This window comes from Melanostigma gelatinosum (genome assembly GCF_949748355.1).
Source record: "Melanostigma gelatinosum genome assembly, chromosome: 8".
Classification (NCBI taxonomy): Eukaryota; Metazoa; Chordata; class Actinopteri; order Perciformes; family Zoarcidae; genus Melanostigma; species Melanostigma gelatinosum.
Genome location: NC_136641.1, coordinates 17,752,629 through 17,771,202, shown reverse-complemented (window position 1 = coordinate 17,771,202; position 18,574 = coordinate 17,752,629). Strand labels below are relative to the sequence as shown.

Below are 18,574 nucleotides of genomic sequence, written 5' to 3'. Positions count from 1 at the left end.
TTTTTCAAGCTTCAGCTGTTTGATGGGTGACTTCAACCGCAGGTGCTTTTCTCGTGCAAATTCTGTTTTTTTTTTGTCTCCATCACTATGCAGCCACGACTGTTTCTCGTTGTTTGAGTAGACTAAACTTAAGCATGTCCTAAGCTCCGTCATGATTTCAATGTGCATGCAGGACCGGCCTCAGGTAGCCAATCAGAAGCAGACGGGTCCATGGGAGTAAAAGTAAAAAAATAAATAGATAATTGCACTAGATTTATTTTTTTCCATGATTTTTTTATGTATGAGAAGACCCCAAATGAAAACGGTAAGTGGACTACTTGAGTAATATTAACAAATTATTTAAACAGCCTTTGTATAGGAATGATTCTGCAGCGGTAGATCATTGTAACCGTGATGACTGTCAGCGGTTTCCACTGCACATACAAATTTATGTTCCAGATGGGTGTGTGGGGTCATTGGAAGGGAACTGACCTGAACTTGATGCGTTCAGTACATTTACTGTATGTTTTAGTGCTGATAGCAATAACATGATAATGGCATGAAAGGGTGTTGTTTAGACTGGTCAGAGGCCCGACATTGAAGCCATAACAGAGGACAGGACAGCTGAAGGAGACTACTGGAGAAGTGAAGGGCCAGAAGCTGCTACTGTGTTCAGTTGGCTGGTTTAATATGCTGGTATTACGAGAGAAAACTTTTTCATATGGACGGTTATTATGTAACATGTTGGCCCACAGTCTGAATATTACCATTTAAATTGTAGTGTTGATAATAGCACAGCAGTTAGAGGATTCCTAACTGCTTTCACAATGAGGACCACTCACCATTAGCTGAAACATGTTCAGATTTTGCCTGTGCCATGAGAGGACAGCCAAACAAGAACAAAGTCCACCCCTCTAAAGCGAGGGACTGCTTCCATTGATCTCAGCCAGACTTTGACTGCTTCTTGACTTTGCAGTGCTGTGATTTAGTGCCGACGTTGAATACAGGGCAGCTAATCCTGGCAATGTTTGTTTGAGAAAAGAATGATAAGGAGGAAAGGAAAAAAAGGTCCTGTTGTTTTGTTGTTATGAGAATAGTATAATGAACGCCTGAACACAAACATTATTAGAGCAAACAAAGAACTGCTGGGGGTTTAATTTAGGCAAAAAGCGGTAAGAAGGACAGCTGCATAACAACGAGTAAGAACTGCAGAAGCAGTAAAAGAAGAAGACCAAAGCGTCTCACCAGCCAAGCCGTTGACCATAGGAGGCCTCTCATCTTCCTCTTCCTCCTCTGGTGCAACGCTGTCCTTTCTGTCCATCTTACTGACAGAGGTTGTGCGTTTTCGCTGGACCTCCGTGTCAAATTCCTCATCAAACAGAACTTGGTCCACCAAGTCCGGCTGCACGGGGCTGGGCTCTGCAGGGGGCTTAGGGGTCCCATAGTAGTTTCCTGGAATGAAGAGCGGGCGACAGAGACAGAAAAATATACTTGTGAATATGTTTTACTCGTAGAAGAGTTCTTTGACGATGTTCAATGCGTAACCTATTTGACCCTCCGTTACCATCTAAGCTCAACCCGTACACTCAGCTAACCCTCATCTTAAACCCATGCTCGAAAGCCCACAACAGCCCCTTGTTGAAGCTAGGACGGGGAGATTGTTGGACCTGCCCATGCTCAGATGGATTTTTCTACCCTTGGGAGAATATTTGGTCCTCATGAATATAGTAATACCAAAAGGGCGCACACACACGTAGTCCCAAAGGTTAAATACTGTAGGAAAGAATTGCCGATATTGTCTTGGCAGTGCACCGCAGAATAGGAAGAGGCAATTAAGCACCGATGCAGCTGGAAAACCACTCTGTGGATACCAGATCCAGGAAAAGACCATCTCACCTCAACTGTAGCAGTTGCTTAAATGATTTAAAAGGCGCAGGAGAGTCGGATTTTGAGCTACAGATCATATCTGGCAGAGCCGTATTGCTTGGAACAGAATGAGGCCAAACTTTTACTCCCGTAACTCAGGTCTTTGAAAGGTTTCTTGGATGAGGGACAGTGGACGCAAATTATTCTTTGTTAATTCCAATTGGATACCAACTGTACCATATGGCGAATCCATCACACAGAGAGGAGTCATGTTGTCTTCCCGGGCCTAAATGCTGATTATGCGCACCTGCCGTCGATCAAGAGAGTTTCTAATGTAACAACAGATACATGAGCCCCGCATACACATACACACGATTTTCTCATTTGTTATATGATATTGTTCATGTCTAATTTAATCTTTGTATTAATGTACTGCTTAAAACAACAACAGACCAAAGCCAAAAAGCTTGTCATGCTGGTGCCACAGAGCGAGTCTTCGTCTTTCCTCAACTATTGGAGAGGGGTGACCCACTTTACCACTCACTACCTTCTCTCGTCCTGCAAGAGAAGAGTGAATAAGAGAGAGGATGAAAACTTCAATGCACAAGGAGGTGAGAAAATAGTTGGGGGAGGTATGGTGCAAATATTGATTCAATGGCGGTTCTCTGTGAATCCACAGTCCTCCAGTGTTTGTGTGGGATTGCAGTGTTTAAGAGTGAGCTGTGTCTGAGTGGCTGAACATTGTATTGTAACAGTTAAACGGTACATCAGGGACCGGACAGCCACTGCGATGAAGTCCGCTGGGAAGAAGAGCGAGCAATGAGTATGGAACAAAGGAGGAAGGACTGGAGGCAGCGGAGAGAGAGAGAGGGGAGAGAGAGAGAGGGAGGGGGAGAGAGGGAGGGGGAGAGAGGGAGGGGGAGAGAGGGAGGGGGAGAGCACTTTCTTACTGACAGAAATGTTGTGGCAATGGAATTAAGGTTCCACACCGAGATAAATGAGACAAAATCTTTTTAAAGAGTTTCATTCTCCTTTAAATACATATTTGATTTGATTTGACTCACATATAAGTCACAATGACAGCACAGAGGAAACTAATCAATTTTAGAGCTTCTTTTTCAGCTAGAATTATGACATGCTACAACGATCAACTAAAAAGCACAATTTATCTGAGCGCTATGTTAAACGAAACATTAGAATTGATCATGGCAATTACATTAATCCGTGTTTGAACGTATGAAGAATTAATTTCGGTACCTTATCGAAAAACCATGAAATCCTTTCCTAGGTTTGTAATTAATAGGATGCTTACTAACGAAATGCAAATTGAGGGAGTTCAATTAGAAGTAGTAATTTGCTCTGTGCACTCTGAAGCTCAGGCACACGTAGCGTCTGTAAGTACCCATTAGCAAGGAGCCGGGAGAAAGTGGCCACAATAAGGAATTGCATTAAGATCAATCATGTTGTAATTAATATTGTACTAATGAGTCACAGTCATTGATAAGAATGTATAACTTCATTCAGTGTGGATGTAAAAATCCTGCAGCCTGAAAAGAAATAAGACAAAAGACTGGAGGCTGGGGCAGAAATAAGTGAGATGTCTCATTTAGTTTTACTTTAAAGGTGCAGTGTGTAGGATTTGACGCCATCTAGTGGTGAGGTTACAGACTGCAACCAACTGAAACTTCTCCCGTTGGGCCAAGCATGTAGCTGAACTACGGTGATTGACGTGAAAACGTAAAAAGCCCTCTCGAGAGCCAGTGTTTGGTTTGTCCGTTCTGTGCTACTGTCGAAACAACGTCATGAAGAGGACCCACTCCAAATGTAGATACAATGATCATTCTAAGGTAACAGGAAAACACAACAGTTGTTATTTTCAGGTGATTATACACTGAAGAAAACATACTCATTAATAGCATATTCAATTTCTGCATCTAATGCTACACACTGTTATCGTGCACCTACATTTTGGTATCTGGAGTGCCAACTCACAAACTGGCAGACACTGTACTTATACACATACTCTAGCAGAAAGAGTGGTTATGAATTAGCATGGAGAGAAAAAAGAAGTCTTTTTTTGATAAATTATTGAGCATGTCAGAAAACTGCCAAGTGTCAAGACTCACTTTTGCTGGTAAATTAGCACTTCTGTGTCTGGATAGAATCTTTTTCATTTGAGGTTCAAAATGAGCCATTTCGCCGTCGACCCACCACTATTAGACAGGCAGACGAGAGAAAGTAGTTTGCTCAGATCATCGTCTAAATTAAATATAGTTAGAGCTGCCATCACAACAGCTCATCTAGTGAAGTGGAGGCTGCCGCTGTGCTTCCCCTCACGACTGATGCCGGAGAGAGAAATCACTGATCTAACCTGTCTGTTGTCCTGATGTACGATTCTGCCTCTTGAACAAATGTCCGATGTCTCATTATCAGGACAAAGACCGTCCCTATTGGGATGCTGGAACACATTCTAAAACCAGTCCTCATTTGAATAGGATGTCTGGTCACCCTTTGGCAACCCTGATTATGCCACCTCAAATATTCCACCTTAATTACTGCCTTAGATGAATGGGTTGTTCATTCTTGGAGAGAAAAAAGAGCCTGGGAGCCACCATCCCACCAGTTCCCCATGACCACGTGTGTGTGTGTGTGTGTGTGACACATGTTGATACGGGCACTGAATCAACACGTCAACATGCTGTATTCTATTAGGAATGTAACAATGAACAAGGACATGGAGCAACAACAATTACCGTAATATCGAGAATAATTCTTCCCACAAATTTGGCCATAGTGATGGCTCAGATCTCCGTCCTCGGTATTCTACAATATGCTCAACTGTAGATCGCACACTTACAAACACTTCAGCTGTGAGCGTTTCAAGCAATAATAGAATACACAACACATGATATATTTACTGCTGTCCTGTACTACATTTACTAATGTGTGTTCTACATAAATGTACTTATTTTTAGGGCTGGGCGATAATTCAATATGATAATTAACCGTCTCTCAATGGAATTGTTCAGAAACATTCTGAGGGAATGACATTTAGAGATCAAACTTGACATAAACACAGCAGAATACAGCAGGGCATACAGCCCGAGTGGGTTCTCTCTGCATCGTAATGGCGGAGAACAACGTGTAAATGTCCACTTGGAACCCAAATGTTGGTTCAAATAAATCGTGAGTCGTGATTTCCTACAGCAGTGTGCAGGATTGTCGTCATTCATTCATTTAGCGTTATAGTTCAAATCCTGAGTGCCTACAACCAAGAATTCTGCTCACAGGAAGACCTCAATTAAATCAAACTATTGTCTTAATGCGATTACTTTTGTGTGCATGCATGTATAAACAGTCAGGACTACACTAAACTTTATAATGTGGTCATTTTATACAGAATATTTATTAAGTAAACGACCAGAAAACGGGCTACATTGTGATATATATTGTTATGGAGATATGAAATGGAGGTCGGTAGTAACGAGTAACAATTACTGTGTAATAAAGTAAAATAAAAAGTATAATATTAATGTCATATTTTGAGACCAGAGACTGGGAATATTGTCTGGTTTATATGTGGCATGTATACTTTTACTTGAATACAGTTTGTGGCTACTCTACCTACCTCTGTAAATTACAAACATCTGGACAGAAGATTTTGACCACATCACCAACTAGAAGTATAAAAACGACTGATGAGGTTCATATACGTCTCAATTTGTTGGCTATGTTTAACCTATTAGAAGCAACGGTTAGTCTTAAAGAGAAGAAAAGGACGGCGGATAAAAATACTACTGCTCGTCACACTGTAAAATTACACATTTCTGGTCATCAACAGATCTCTTTAGTCAGTCTCTTTAGTCACTCTTTAGTCACGCGGTGGCAAAATGACAAGGAGCAGTCTTGATAAAGGTAACATCAGCAGAAACAGTGCGCACAGAGGACTGACAATTTCGGCATAGTGCGATTACATTTAAGCTCTTTTGCAGCTTTCAGAGTGGTGGGTGGACAGTGCAAAGCCCCCCCCCCCCCCCCCCCCCCCCCGCGTTCATCACGCTGCCTCTTTGAACCTGCCAGCCACAGTCACAGACCCTCATTAATCATTGAGGATGGGCTTCCACTCTCTCGGGCAGTGCCCTGGCTGCCGGGGGTTCGCATCACTAACTGCCAGTGCCGCAGGCGGGTGAAGCCCATCTTGTGCTCCAGCCTTGGCACAGGGCTTCAGTCCTGCTTGGCATGGATGCCCACACTTCACAAGCCAACCTTGTTAACCCCGCATTCCTCTGCTCCCCCGTGCTAGTGTGTGTATATTTTGCTGTGTGTGGCTCTCATCCTTTCTAGATTATGTTCATCACCTCAGTGACACCCAATGTAAATTATACATCCTCTGTGTCTTTTCCTTCCATCCTTACTTCTTTCCTTTTCGAGCTGCTCATCTGCATCCTAACCCTTTTCTCCCTCCATCTTTTGTTCATCCACTTTCTCTTTCAGATATACATTTTTTTTTTGTTCTCTTATTTTACTTGGACGAGCGCAACAACAACAACACTAATCCGACTCCTTTGATATCAGCAGTGCAGTCCTGAGAGCGGAGGCACTTCTTAATCCTTTCAAGCCTCTGATTTGCCGGTTCCTAGGAGTGGGCAGCTGTTGCTATAGCGCAGCACCTTTGCACCCTCCCTCCTCCGTGACTTCTAGCCTGTTGCCCTGCTTCGATCTAATCCACAGCTATTCAGCTTTGCCTCAGAACTTCACAAAGCCCATTATAACAAAAACGACCCTATTATAAAATGGCTGAAGGCAATGTGACTCAGCAAAACAAGGGCACAGTAAAAGGTAATTTACCAGTAAAGTCCATGATTGTCAAGGGGAGTACATTTTGTGTCGCAAAAACAAAAGGACATTTCATCTTCATCCCTTTTTTTTAAGTGTCAGCTCGAAGGAAAGCACCACAGCACAGCCTTTTCTGTAGAACTCATGCCCTGTTTTCTTTGTCCCAGCCTCTTATGCTTGATTCATGGTGTGTTATTCTGTAGTTTGCTTTTATATTTCCACTGCATCCTTGCAGTGAGTCACTTTCATTCACCTAGCTTAAACCTCCAATCAAGGTTGTGAATCTGACTCTAGCCTTGTAAATGCAAACAGCACATCCAGCATTCCTTGCATTGAACAACTATAAAAGAAAAGCCCACGAGAGAACGGCATATGGAACGCATACTTAATAAATGTTAGCAGTGTCAGCATAACTTGGTAAGCATAACAATAAGACATCATACACGTTCATGCTGCTTCTTCAGCTGAGATCTTTATATCCACTGTTGCTTACTTTGAGTTTCAACAGAGAGAGATACCTGCTCTCCTCGAATTGTGCTCGTTCTTTCCAGCTCGCTGTCTCAGTCATGAATGATTCATATTTCTGGCTGTTCTTTACCAACCACAGTGAGGGGTAGGAAATTGGATATGCCCTAATTCACATACATGCACTCAGGCGCACGAGCAAATCTATTATTCGAGAATGTTTCAGCACAGCCAAAGTAACAAGTATTACTCACACGTTGACACTTTAGTCATTCTGTAAAAAAGAAATCTGGCAAACTAATCCGTCTTTGTTTCTGTGCCATTTAAACTTCCCCGTCCACTTTACCAGCGGCTGAGTCAACGTCGCTGCTAATGCCTGCTTAGAATGCAGAGAGCGAGACTGTCTCATAAACACACAATTTTTCCTCTTTTATGCTTGGCGAAGTATTTTCTAAATATTGGCCTTCGGAAATACATCTTTCTATTATTGGTGAGCGATATGACAACCAATCTGTGAAACTCTCATTGTCTCAGATACTGGCTCAAGCAGAGCAGTGGGAGGGAGTGTCTTGGTTACAGATGAACCCATGGATACATCAGCCCCTGTTGTTCACAGGTCTGGAGGATTAGTCACAGCGGTGAACGTGGCTGCCCAGGAAGATGTTTCCATTCAATTCGCCACATATGCAGTAAGTATAGCTGTGCACTAAGGAGGGCATATCCCAAACAGTGAGAGTGAGAGAGAGAGAGAGAGAGAGAGAGAGAGAGAGAGAGAGAGAGCGAGAGCGCGAGAGAGAGAGAGAGCGAGAGAGAGCGAGAGTGAGAGAGAGAGAGCGAGAGAGAGCGAGAGAGAGAGAGCGAGAGGTGGCTAATGACTGGCAGCAATGAAAAAGTATAAGGGAATGAAGTTGTGGTTTCCACTGAGCCCTTGACACTCAAAGTTCAGTTCAGTTCAGATTTACATTCTTTTTGCAGCATGGAAACAATCAAACACAACAAAACACAAGACATAAAACGAGTAAATGCTATAACCACAACACAGAAAAACAAAGAGTCCAAGATGTTAAAAAATCTGCAACTAATGAATAAGATAAAAGAAAGTGTTCGAGTGAACCAAGAAGCAGTTTATGGCGTCATTAAAAGCCGTTTCATACCAAGTGTGGATTTCCATCCCAATAATTTGATTAGAAAATTCATAAAAACTGATTTTGTGGGTTGCTTATGAATGCTTGCACACAACTCCGGCACTTTTGTGCAGGAGATAAAATATTCGGACGAACCTGGATTTCAGCGAATTTCAACCTGGGGAAATAAATGTTTGACCAATGAAAGACAATCCATTAAAATGATGACCGTCATTATGCATGATAATTAGTCATGTGCTTCGGTCTGTTGCAAGGAGAGTGTGTATTTTAGAGAAGAAAATGGGCCCTCGGAGCAATGGTCCTATTGTCAGACAAATGTTTTTTTTTCCTGTCCAATTGAAATATTGTTTTTTTAGAATAATGGGCAGTCCCTTTGTCAACATCCAATAATGTACGTCAAACATTGCGACTACTACCTCAAAAAAACAAATAAGGGACAATATCTGGCTTGAGATCGCACAGCTGCTGAGATAAGACGAATATGGCAATTTAGCCGATATGCACTTTTCAATGTTATACGACTGTCACGGAATGGGCTAGCCACATCAGCTAACGTTAGCATCAAATTTGGCATCTGATTTATGTATTGTGTTTTGCATGAGGACTTTCCGATTCCCACACCGCATTTTTGCATCGCACTAGTGAGAAATGTTTTTTAATCTGCTGGATAAAGAACTCAATCTACATGAAATCCTGTTGATGTCCAACTATTTTTGCACCAACAAGTCCTGACTTGCATCCTACGTTGTTAGTACAAATTAAAGAAAATCTTTCTCCAATGCAGTTCTGTGTGAATGGGCCCTCAAGGCTAATTTTACAATGTACACTACACTAGCTGTGGCGGCAAGTAACAGATCTGCAGTCAGTGACTAACTCATCATGGAGAATTCATTCTTTACGTGGTGAATATCTCTCCCTCCCTCTTCCCCTGCATTCGAGTGCCTGTCTGTCTGCCTGTAGTGTATCTGTGTTTGTCGAACAGCTTATCTGTGGAGACTCGGAGGTCAACAGTCTGGGCATTCATGATTAACTTTCTGTGGGCTTCTGAATCTGCGCCTTCAATAAACATACGGTTGTGTTACATTCAGCAGGGAAGGGCAGAACAGATCCATTATTCATCCTGTTGCCTGGTGCATAGGTTCAGGGTTGAAGGGCTGGGTATGGGACAGAGGGCGGACTAGAGAGCTCCAACGTAGCCAAGAGATTTACCACACAACGTGTAAAAGAACCAGAAGTTCTTCTCAGCCTCAAAATCACTTGGGGATATATTACCTCCAGCTTGGTCGCGTACAGTGACAGTCTGCTGATGACTTCGGCAATGTGTTGACTTCATGTGATGACCGAATAGTGCACAGCTCGGCAAAAACACGAGAGAACTAATAGCCGGGGCACGGTGTTGGGATTCACCCTCAGCCTGCAGCCGTGTCCCCAGGGTGGACTGTGGGACCATGTACCGTAGTGATCACTTAATGCTGTGTTTCTCTCTCTCTGCATTCTTTGCAGTATTTTGGCACTTCCTCATTTAAAAGCAACCTTCCTCCCATATTATTATGTTAAGCCTCTTCTTCTTCATCTTGCTCCCACCTGTTTCTCATTATTCATAGCATGAGGTCGAGTTGCACTCTCGACTAATAGCGCTCGTAATCAGTTATTTCTTGGTGAGCTCTTTGCGAGAACACAAATATACACGTAAGAAGGCAGTAAAGTGCTGCATGACCCGCCGCCAGCAACCGGTATTTGATTTCCCCCCGTGGGTCAACGCAGTGGGGCGATGGCTCATCAGAACTGACCAATGGGCTGTCCTGACCCTAACCACTCGGGGTCAATGGCCAGTGGGAAATTGGAGGCGGGATTTCAGAAGTCCCTCTCTCTGTGCTGTGTATTGATAAATGCAAGGCGTTGTCCGTTTGTCTTTGAGTCCCGCCCTTCGGGGGTATAAAACAAATAAGTCTACTATCAAAACCTAACCTCAACCAACCGTCTCTGACTCAAGCAGCTACGCAAAAAATAAACAGCACATACATCCCCATCTATAGTGTTGTGTTGCATTGAGACGTACCATCATAGGTGCCACTCTCCAGCAGCAGTCCGCTTTCTTCCAGGTCCCGGAACTCCCCCGCACTGATGAAATTATAGTCCACTCCAGGAACCTCCCCCTCTCTGGGCTGCCGAGTGGTACCTGCCAACAATGACACAGCGTAAGAAGGAGGGAACATCCAAACAAATGTGTGTCTACGTCACGAATAGTCATCAGAGCTGACACCACAAAGATACAAATGCATTATTAAAATATAAAACCTCTCTAGCACCAGCACAGCTGTCAGAACACAGAGGAAGTGTGATGATAATGACAATTAACACGATTATAATTTCACACTTTTTCTTTGATTTCTGTGCAGCATCACTTGTATTCCTCAAGGATGCAATTAAATAATATATTACTGCGATACATACGTGAGGAGACTTTAGAAAAGCTTTACTAAGTTGTGCACCAACGACATAAATGGATGAAGGCCAACTTCACTGTCGACCTTCTGCATTATTGTTGAACAATTAAAACTACTTTTACATTTGCTGTGCGCTCACAAAACAATATATCCTCAATCCCGCATACAGCTTGGTGTCCAAGGCAACATAGCGGAAAACAACGATTAAACTAAAATGTTTAACGGTGACGTGGCAGTATAATGCGATTCAAGTAAACATCTTGTTTACGCCAGACCTTTTCTGCGACATCCCTATCTGCAATCGACCAAAGAATCAATTTGTGAATGCCCCCCATGGCATCTTTATCGTCAAAGTCCTTTCCTGTAACACTAAAAGGTTACAGCCTCAGAGGCAGCCCTGTCTCCAGAGGGATTTATTCACGTTCATAAACCAAGGATGAACGAGGTCATGGGTGTAAAAACCAGTGACACGTATTACAGTCTACCGTCTTCCTTCGTGCCAGTGATGGTCGAGGTCAGTTGCTTTATGGTTGAAATGATCTTGAAGAAACATCAGTTCCAACTTTCTCTCCTTCCTTGTAAAGATGTTTACTTCTGTTTTCCCCCTAAAACACACGGCCGCTCCAAAAGCCAAGCTCTCCGCCGCATTCCAGGTCATGCAAAGTTCCAGTCGTTAAACAACCATCCACCTGCCGCAACCGGTTAAAGAACGTGTCATGATGTACTCTCATCTGCGAGACATTTGGAAACGCATTGTTATGAAAATGATTCATGTCGGCTCCCTAACATGCCGACTCTGCTTGCCGTCATCTTCGATGTAATCGGAGCTTTTTTACGCTACCTCAGCTGAACTGCTGCTCTGCTATCTGGCTGCACTGCAGGCATCAGGAAATTTAGAGGTATGAGCCATCACATCTGAAACAGCTTAGTCGATTTGCGGAGACAATCTTTTATTCTGTCAAACAGAGCAATCAGAGGGGACCAGCAAAGCCACGGAGGGAGGAAATATGAGCTTGCTTTTAGACGAAGGAACTGGGAAATGCAATTATTTAGCTTTTTATTGTTTATTCAGCAAACTTACGAGAAGATTCTCAAATAAGTTTGAGCAACCCTTTCACTTCTAATTCTCCGAACACCATCATGTGTTTTTGTAATTGTAGTTTTATCATCTGAGGTGTCTGTAAGTACTGCTGTAACCGTGTGAGGTGATAGGATGCTATCTGCAGTCACAAAGCACAGCATCTCTTCGGTCTCCACACCTGGACAGCTGTGAAGAGTATGATCACACCCCAGCCTTGGGTAGACAGTGACTACTAAGACTGATGAAACTGGCAATCTGACCGTTATCTGAGAAGGAGCGCTGGGACAAGGAGCTTTGAAGAGAAGACAAAGAAGAAATTTGCTGCTCATTCTCACTGGGAGAGAGCTGTTTGAACTTCCATCTTGTGTGTGGCTCCTCACAAGCCTCTGTTTGAAGAGATGAAACGACCACACTGAGACAAGACAAACGCGTCACAGCGAAAGAAAAGGAATCCTTGCAGTCACTGGGTCTACGGGGCGTAACAACATTACATAGCTCTCCAGTTTTATAGGTGTGAACTCTGTTTTGTGTGTTGAACACCCACTCAGTGGGGCACCAGAGGCCGTGTGACAAGTGTTTACCACCAAGGCTATAAGATGCTAATTGCAGCTGAACAATAGAACAGAACAAAAGAGAAACACATGAAACTGACAGGTACCAGATCAGATTGTGTCAACTTTAAATTTCGAGAAAAACAAAGAGGGACTGTTGGACGTTGGCTGTAGTGTCTGATGAACACACAATAAAGTAGAATACTAACTTGAAGGGCAGCAACAATATTGACCTCATGCAGTCTGCCCATCATGCAGTCTGCCCACTCCATAAAATAAGTTTGGTTTGATCATGTATCTTTCTGATATGCATCCATCTGATCCATATAAAAATCCTGCGTAGTGTAATGCTACTATAATAAAATGAATCTCCACTGTGTGTTTTGCATTTCTATGACTTATAATGCATTACAATCTAAAAATATATATAAAATACAGAATTTAATACGATCCACGTTTAACGTTCCATTTCTCTGTAGTAGGAAGACGAAATGATGAGATACTTAAATCTTAAATCTTCAAAAAAAAATTATAATAATTGCTAGGATTGAAAACAGGAGGAAGGATTTTTACACTTCCGCTATCCTTTTAAAAAAAAATTTAATCTGGCAATGACACTTGTGGAGCTGATTGCCATACGATGACAAATATTAATGCCCAGGGATTTATATATTGAAAAAAGATTTAGCCAGGCCTCAAGGATTTCCGTGGTGCCCTGGACCCCTGGCACTTTCTTGAGCTCCTGCCATCTTTTTGTGGGAGGCAGCAGTGACACTTAATAAAGCCTCGCTGTGTGTAGCGCAAGCGGGAAGTCATGCTTCCCTCGCTCTGAGATGCTGTAATGAGCCCAGGCAGCACGCTGTCGTGGCTATTTAGGCTCCTCGTGCGGTCACTGTGGCTCAGTGCGCTGTGATCAGCTACTGGCACGGGCCTGCATGAGCAGACCGGACAGGAGGCATATGCTGCGCTACTGAAGCCAGACTGCAGTGTCTCGCCTGGGATATGCATGGCACCAGTTTTTAGATCTTCAGTGTTGACCCTCTGATGTGGACTGTACGTGAATGGGTAATACTAGAACACGGTGTGTACCATCAGCGCTTAACTGTAATTATCTTTATTGATATGTAAGAGATGGTGGTGACTGCTTTTAATGCAGATAAAGAGCTACGTAGTAAATTGTTTCATACATTTCTAAAGCAAATCTGTGGACAGAGTCACTCAGCAAGATGAGGAAGTAGAAACCCCTGCTGATTATGTTATTAATGTCTGATGAATCATCACTGCTTTATTGTACATTAAATGTAACTTCAAGTGATGCTCTTGAAATTACTTTCCTTCCACGCAAAATGTCAGATACGAGAGCTTTTCAAACGCAGATAATGAACCATGTCTGGAGCAGTGATAAATGGCAAAAACATTTTCTCGTTTTTTAACTCGGCTGTACTGCCCAGAACATTGCAGCTGCTCTTTCATTTACGCCTGTTGGCCTCGATGTCCATTTTGAAATCACTGGGGTGTAAAAACAAAATCGTTCCGTCCTGTTTTTTAGCAGCGGAGAACAAAACAAGAGAGAAATGGAGGAAAATGTTAGCAGCACTCTTTCACACCTTAAATTGTAAGATAACTATAATCAGACATCAGAGTTACATTAAGCCTAAAACGGTGTGCTATTACTCATTACGTTGGGATTATGAAGTGAATAGTTGTGTCTATAATGCATTATAATCTGCATCTAGCACTGTAAAGTGTATAAGTTATAAGCACCCAGAAATATTCACAATGCAACAATCATAACACATTTTATAATGATTTATAACGTCAAGTACCATAATACTTGTGCGGGCCACTCGCTGACTTTTTGTTGTGCAAGGATCATTTTTAGATCATCATGAGTGTATCATAATTCCTATAGTTTTAATACGTTATAACACTTTTACAATGCATAGGTGGCCAAACTACAGCTGGTGAATGTCCTAAAATAAACGAGAATATGGCTCGAGCATATTTCAAATAATAATGCACTGTTTGTAAATTGCACATCGCAGTTCATACACATATACAAATGTTCTCCGTCTTAACCTCTTGGCACAGAAGACCATATTTAACCATTTCGGCCTGTTTTACATCTTATATGCATCGCAATCTCTCAAGGTGGCCTGTAGGCCATGAACAGAAATCAATATTTGGAAATATCCGCATGTAAATTTAATTATATACAGATTTACACATAATATTCTATTCCGAGTGGGCACTTAGGCCATGCACTGTATATGAGCTTTTAAAGTATTGAATTAATACAATTTTAACAGATACAGAAATACATAATGTGGACACACCGATAAACTACTGTACCGGTAAACGTTATGGGGCCGTAGTTCATCAGCCCACATATTTCCTGTATATGGCCCACAATTGAAAAAGTTTGGCCCACCCTGCTCTAAATGGTGACAACATACAATTAAACGGCGACATAGGAAGTGTAGCCAACATGGGAAATGCCGGCAAGACAATAAGTAGGATGGCGCAGGTAGAGCCACAGATGACAACAGACCAGGCTCCATCTGGAGGGGTCAGAGGGCAACAAGCAGAACCCAGACAGAGAGAGAGAGCGAGAGAGAGAGAGAGAGAGGAGACTGGCGTGCAGAGGCTACTCACAGGGAATGGTGCGCAGGTACAGGTTGTCCCTGATCACCTGCTGGAGCTTATGGTCCAGGGAGCCCTTCTGAAACTGCAGGCTGAGGTAGTGACGCAAATCAGTGTTCAACACCTTACCTAGAGGAAAAGAGAGAGGAAGTCTGCGTCAGTCCAACAATTTTTAATTCACAACACGCCACAACACAGTCCTCCGACGGACAACAACACGCGCTACAAGCCCTAAATCAAAAGGGCCAGGACAGCAATTACTTCTACCTGAGAAGGCTAGGCGCTAACTGGCAAAGGTATTGAAGCTGAGATGAATATTAAAATCCAGAGGCATGCATAACAGAAAGCAGGAGGCATGCAGCATTAGGACCGTTGCTTCTCTGGAACAACAGCACTACGGGGTTGAGGAAGTGAAGGAGCTGAACAGTCATCTTCAAAGAAAAGGGAAATTTACCATTCTCCTCTGAGCGACAGAATGTCAGCAAGAGGAAATAGGGAGATACAAAGAGAGAAGGAAGAAGAAGAGAGGGAAGTCCCTTGTGTTTGCTCCAGTAGCGCTCTTCCTCTGTGTCGACTCCAGCTGTGCGTGTTGCAGCAGCTCAGGAAAGGGACATGCAGATGTGCTTTGAATATGGCTTCAGTTACTGTGGGCCTTAAAAACCAGCGCCTCAAAGCTGTCTCGGGGGTACACAATTAACCGCATGCAGATGACCACCATCTAACATGTTGCAGTTGTTCTGACTGTGCAACACGATCTGTAATGCGCCTCATCCAAATAGTTCCATGTTCGACATCTGCTTTTTGGTGTGTGGTTTCAAACACACATCTCTACAAGGACAGAATGCGGGAATGTTTCAAACATCATTGTAGACTTGCTTTGATTTTCGTATGACGCATTTTTGAACTCCATTCAAATCTATTTACCAATATTCGCACACACACAAACACACACACACACACACGCACACACAAAAGATCCCGTATTCTGAACGAGTAGCAGAGTTCAAACGAGTAGAAATTTGCAGAAAGAAACAGAATAAAACATGATCAGCCTGCGTCGCAACAAAGAGAAATATTCCCACAAAAACACAAAAGAAAACTTTTAAAGTGAGGAGCATCCTACGCATCCCACACTCAAGAGTTCTACTCTGAAACTTCAACAGTATTTTTTATGATACCCATTTTCAGCAAGAAGGATGGACTTGGCTGCTCGGGAATAAAAAGCTATCGCTTGCCAAAATCAAAAATATTGTACAATAAATGAATTTGTCTTATTTATCCCTTAAAAGGGGGGAAAAACAACCACCGTTGTGACTGCAGATCAGCAGCATTATGTAGCCTGGTTGAGACGGTTGATTCTCAAGCCTCAAGCCTTAACATCTGCCAAAAAGGGACGTTGAAAATATTTGCGCTTTTGTAGGTTCTTGCACAACTCAAAGCTTTTGCTGTGCCGTCACACACACGAGCTGATAATTCAAGCGATTATGGAATTCCTAGGCTTTGTAGTGTGCCTGTTGCTTTACTGAAGTTGAAACAGTAGCTGCAGCAAGGCAGAGGGGCGAGAGAGGGCTGGGGCCGAGGGAATCATGGCTCTCCATTATATAACTCGATAGAGTTTTTACTGGCACGATGAATGTGAGGAATTTAGGTCAGGGAAACAAAAGCTGGGTCTGGCTACGCGTTGCAACTGGAAAGCCACAAGCCTGTGGTCCCTGTTCCCAGAAGCTATGAGACAAAAACACACAAACAATATACATCCTATATTCCCTCCCCTACCAGGTCAGGCCTGGGCCCATGTTAAAGAGAACGGGAGTGATTCTGCCTTCACCGCAGCTTTCATCCTGCTTGGATTTGCCGCCCTGGAACCATTTTCGTGCACTGACTTCAGTGGAGCTGGTTTCTGGTCAACTGGTTTCAGGATGCTTAGTGGATGGTGCTAATTGTTACCACAGGATGCCTGCAACCAAGGCTAGATATCCCACTGGGTCACAAAATCAATCTCTCCGTCTCTCTCCCATGCACACACAAACACATGCAAATCACCTCCCCATGCCCAAAGCAAACTCCCTCTCAAGTGCTTCTAACAGTGCAGTCTTTGTGGCCTGCCTGTCAGGTTGTGTTAGCGTGCTACATCATATCTCCAGATACGGGGGGGAGAGAGAGAGAGAGAGAGAGAGAGAGAGAGAGAGAGAAAGAGAGCGAGAGAGAGAGAAAGGGAGGGAGCAGCATCTCTCAGCTTCCCGCTAGGTTACAAGGCAGCGCATCGCTGGCCTGCCAGGCTGGGTAGTGCGAGGCATGCGGGACACAATAGAAGCCTTTGTGCCTTGTCATCTGGCCATTAGACACTCACTCATACAGTGGGGGGGGGGGGGGGGGGGGAGTTCGTTCAAGGATGGCGAATCATTAAAAACAGAGGGACTGAGGGAGGACAGGGTGGAGGGGGATGTTTGTAGGGTTGAGTAAGGATGATGCATGGGAACACACATGGAATCTCCTCCTGCCCTTTCACCGCATTATATCGCTCCATCTCTGACTGTGCGTCGTTGCCTCCCTCGCTGTAGAGATTCATCACCCTGGGCGAGATCCCCACAGGGCTCCTCAATCCTGTTTGGATAGCTATTGGCCTTCCCTGCATCGCCCCCTTTTTCCTTTCTTCCACCGCACTTAACCTTTTGTTTTCTCTCATTATAGAAGCCTTTGCTTTCAAGTGACGTGTGCATCTCCACCTGTCGCTGGCTCCACCGCAGCCCCCACTCTGTCCAATAGATCAGCCCGGATGAAGGCAAATAAAAACCAAAGCCCTCCCCTCGGGCTCTTTCTAAAATTGCTATTAGTTTTCAGCATTTTATACATATGTAAAGGAGAGGCCTTACTTGGATAAATAAAAATAATAGATGACAATTTAAATCTAAGTAAAGAGTGAGAACATATCAGATGGATGTAGTAACAAAACCCCCACTTTCTGTCTGTCTCTCTCTATCACACAGGAATGAAAAGAAAGCACATGCTGCTGCCCGTCATCCTTTGCCCAGTCCCCCAGGACTTTTAGATGTTGGTATCTGGGAAAGCGCGACTCATCTGTCATTTCTCATCACTGATGTCAAAACTATTGAAGCGCTTTGCGGAAAGTCTTTCACTGAGAGACAAGTTGTTTTTCAGCCAAAAGACCGGACAAGACCTCAAATCCCTCTACTATTGTAAAACAGGTTTAGCAGTGTGGACAACCATTTGTGACTCAACTTTACTGCTGTAATGGAAACAATCAAAAGCTACAGCGCATCAAAGACTTGAAAAATTGCCCAAAGTCTCTTGGAAAAAATAATACCGCTTTGACTTGATTGCCAAATTTAGAGCAGAATTCAGTAGAAATAAGACGAAGAATTTATTTGTGAGGCTCTGTGAACTTGTAGACCTACTTGGGCAAAGCAGTTATTTGAGCTAAATGCTAATATAAGCATGCTAACATGATCACAATGATAATGCATGCATGCTGATGTTTGGGTATTTGCTCATAGTGTTGGGCAAATTGAAGTTTTGATCAAACGGTGCAACACGATCTTT

At 43.2% G+C, this 18,574-nt stretch overlaps 1 protein-coding gene across 1 annotated transcript in view; it reads right to left on the bottom strand.

The window, feature by feature from the left end:
- The window catches only part of magi3a (membrane associated guanylate kinase, WW and PDZ domain containing 3a), a 96,825-nt gene that overhangs the window by 24,405 nt on the left and 53,846 nt on the right, over window positions 1-18,574 (bottom strand). The window contains exons 2-4 of the mRNA XM_079272740.1: window positions 15,026-15,142; window positions 10,351-10,470; window positions 1,225-1,431 (exon numbers count right to left, since the gene is read on the bottom strand). Coding sequence (XP_079128866.1) covers window positions 1,225-1,431; window positions 10,351-10,470; window positions 15,026-15,142 — 444 coding nt within the window. The remainder of the gene's footprint in view (window positions 1-1,224; window positions 1,432-10,350; window positions 10,471-15,025; window positions 15,143-18,574) is intronic.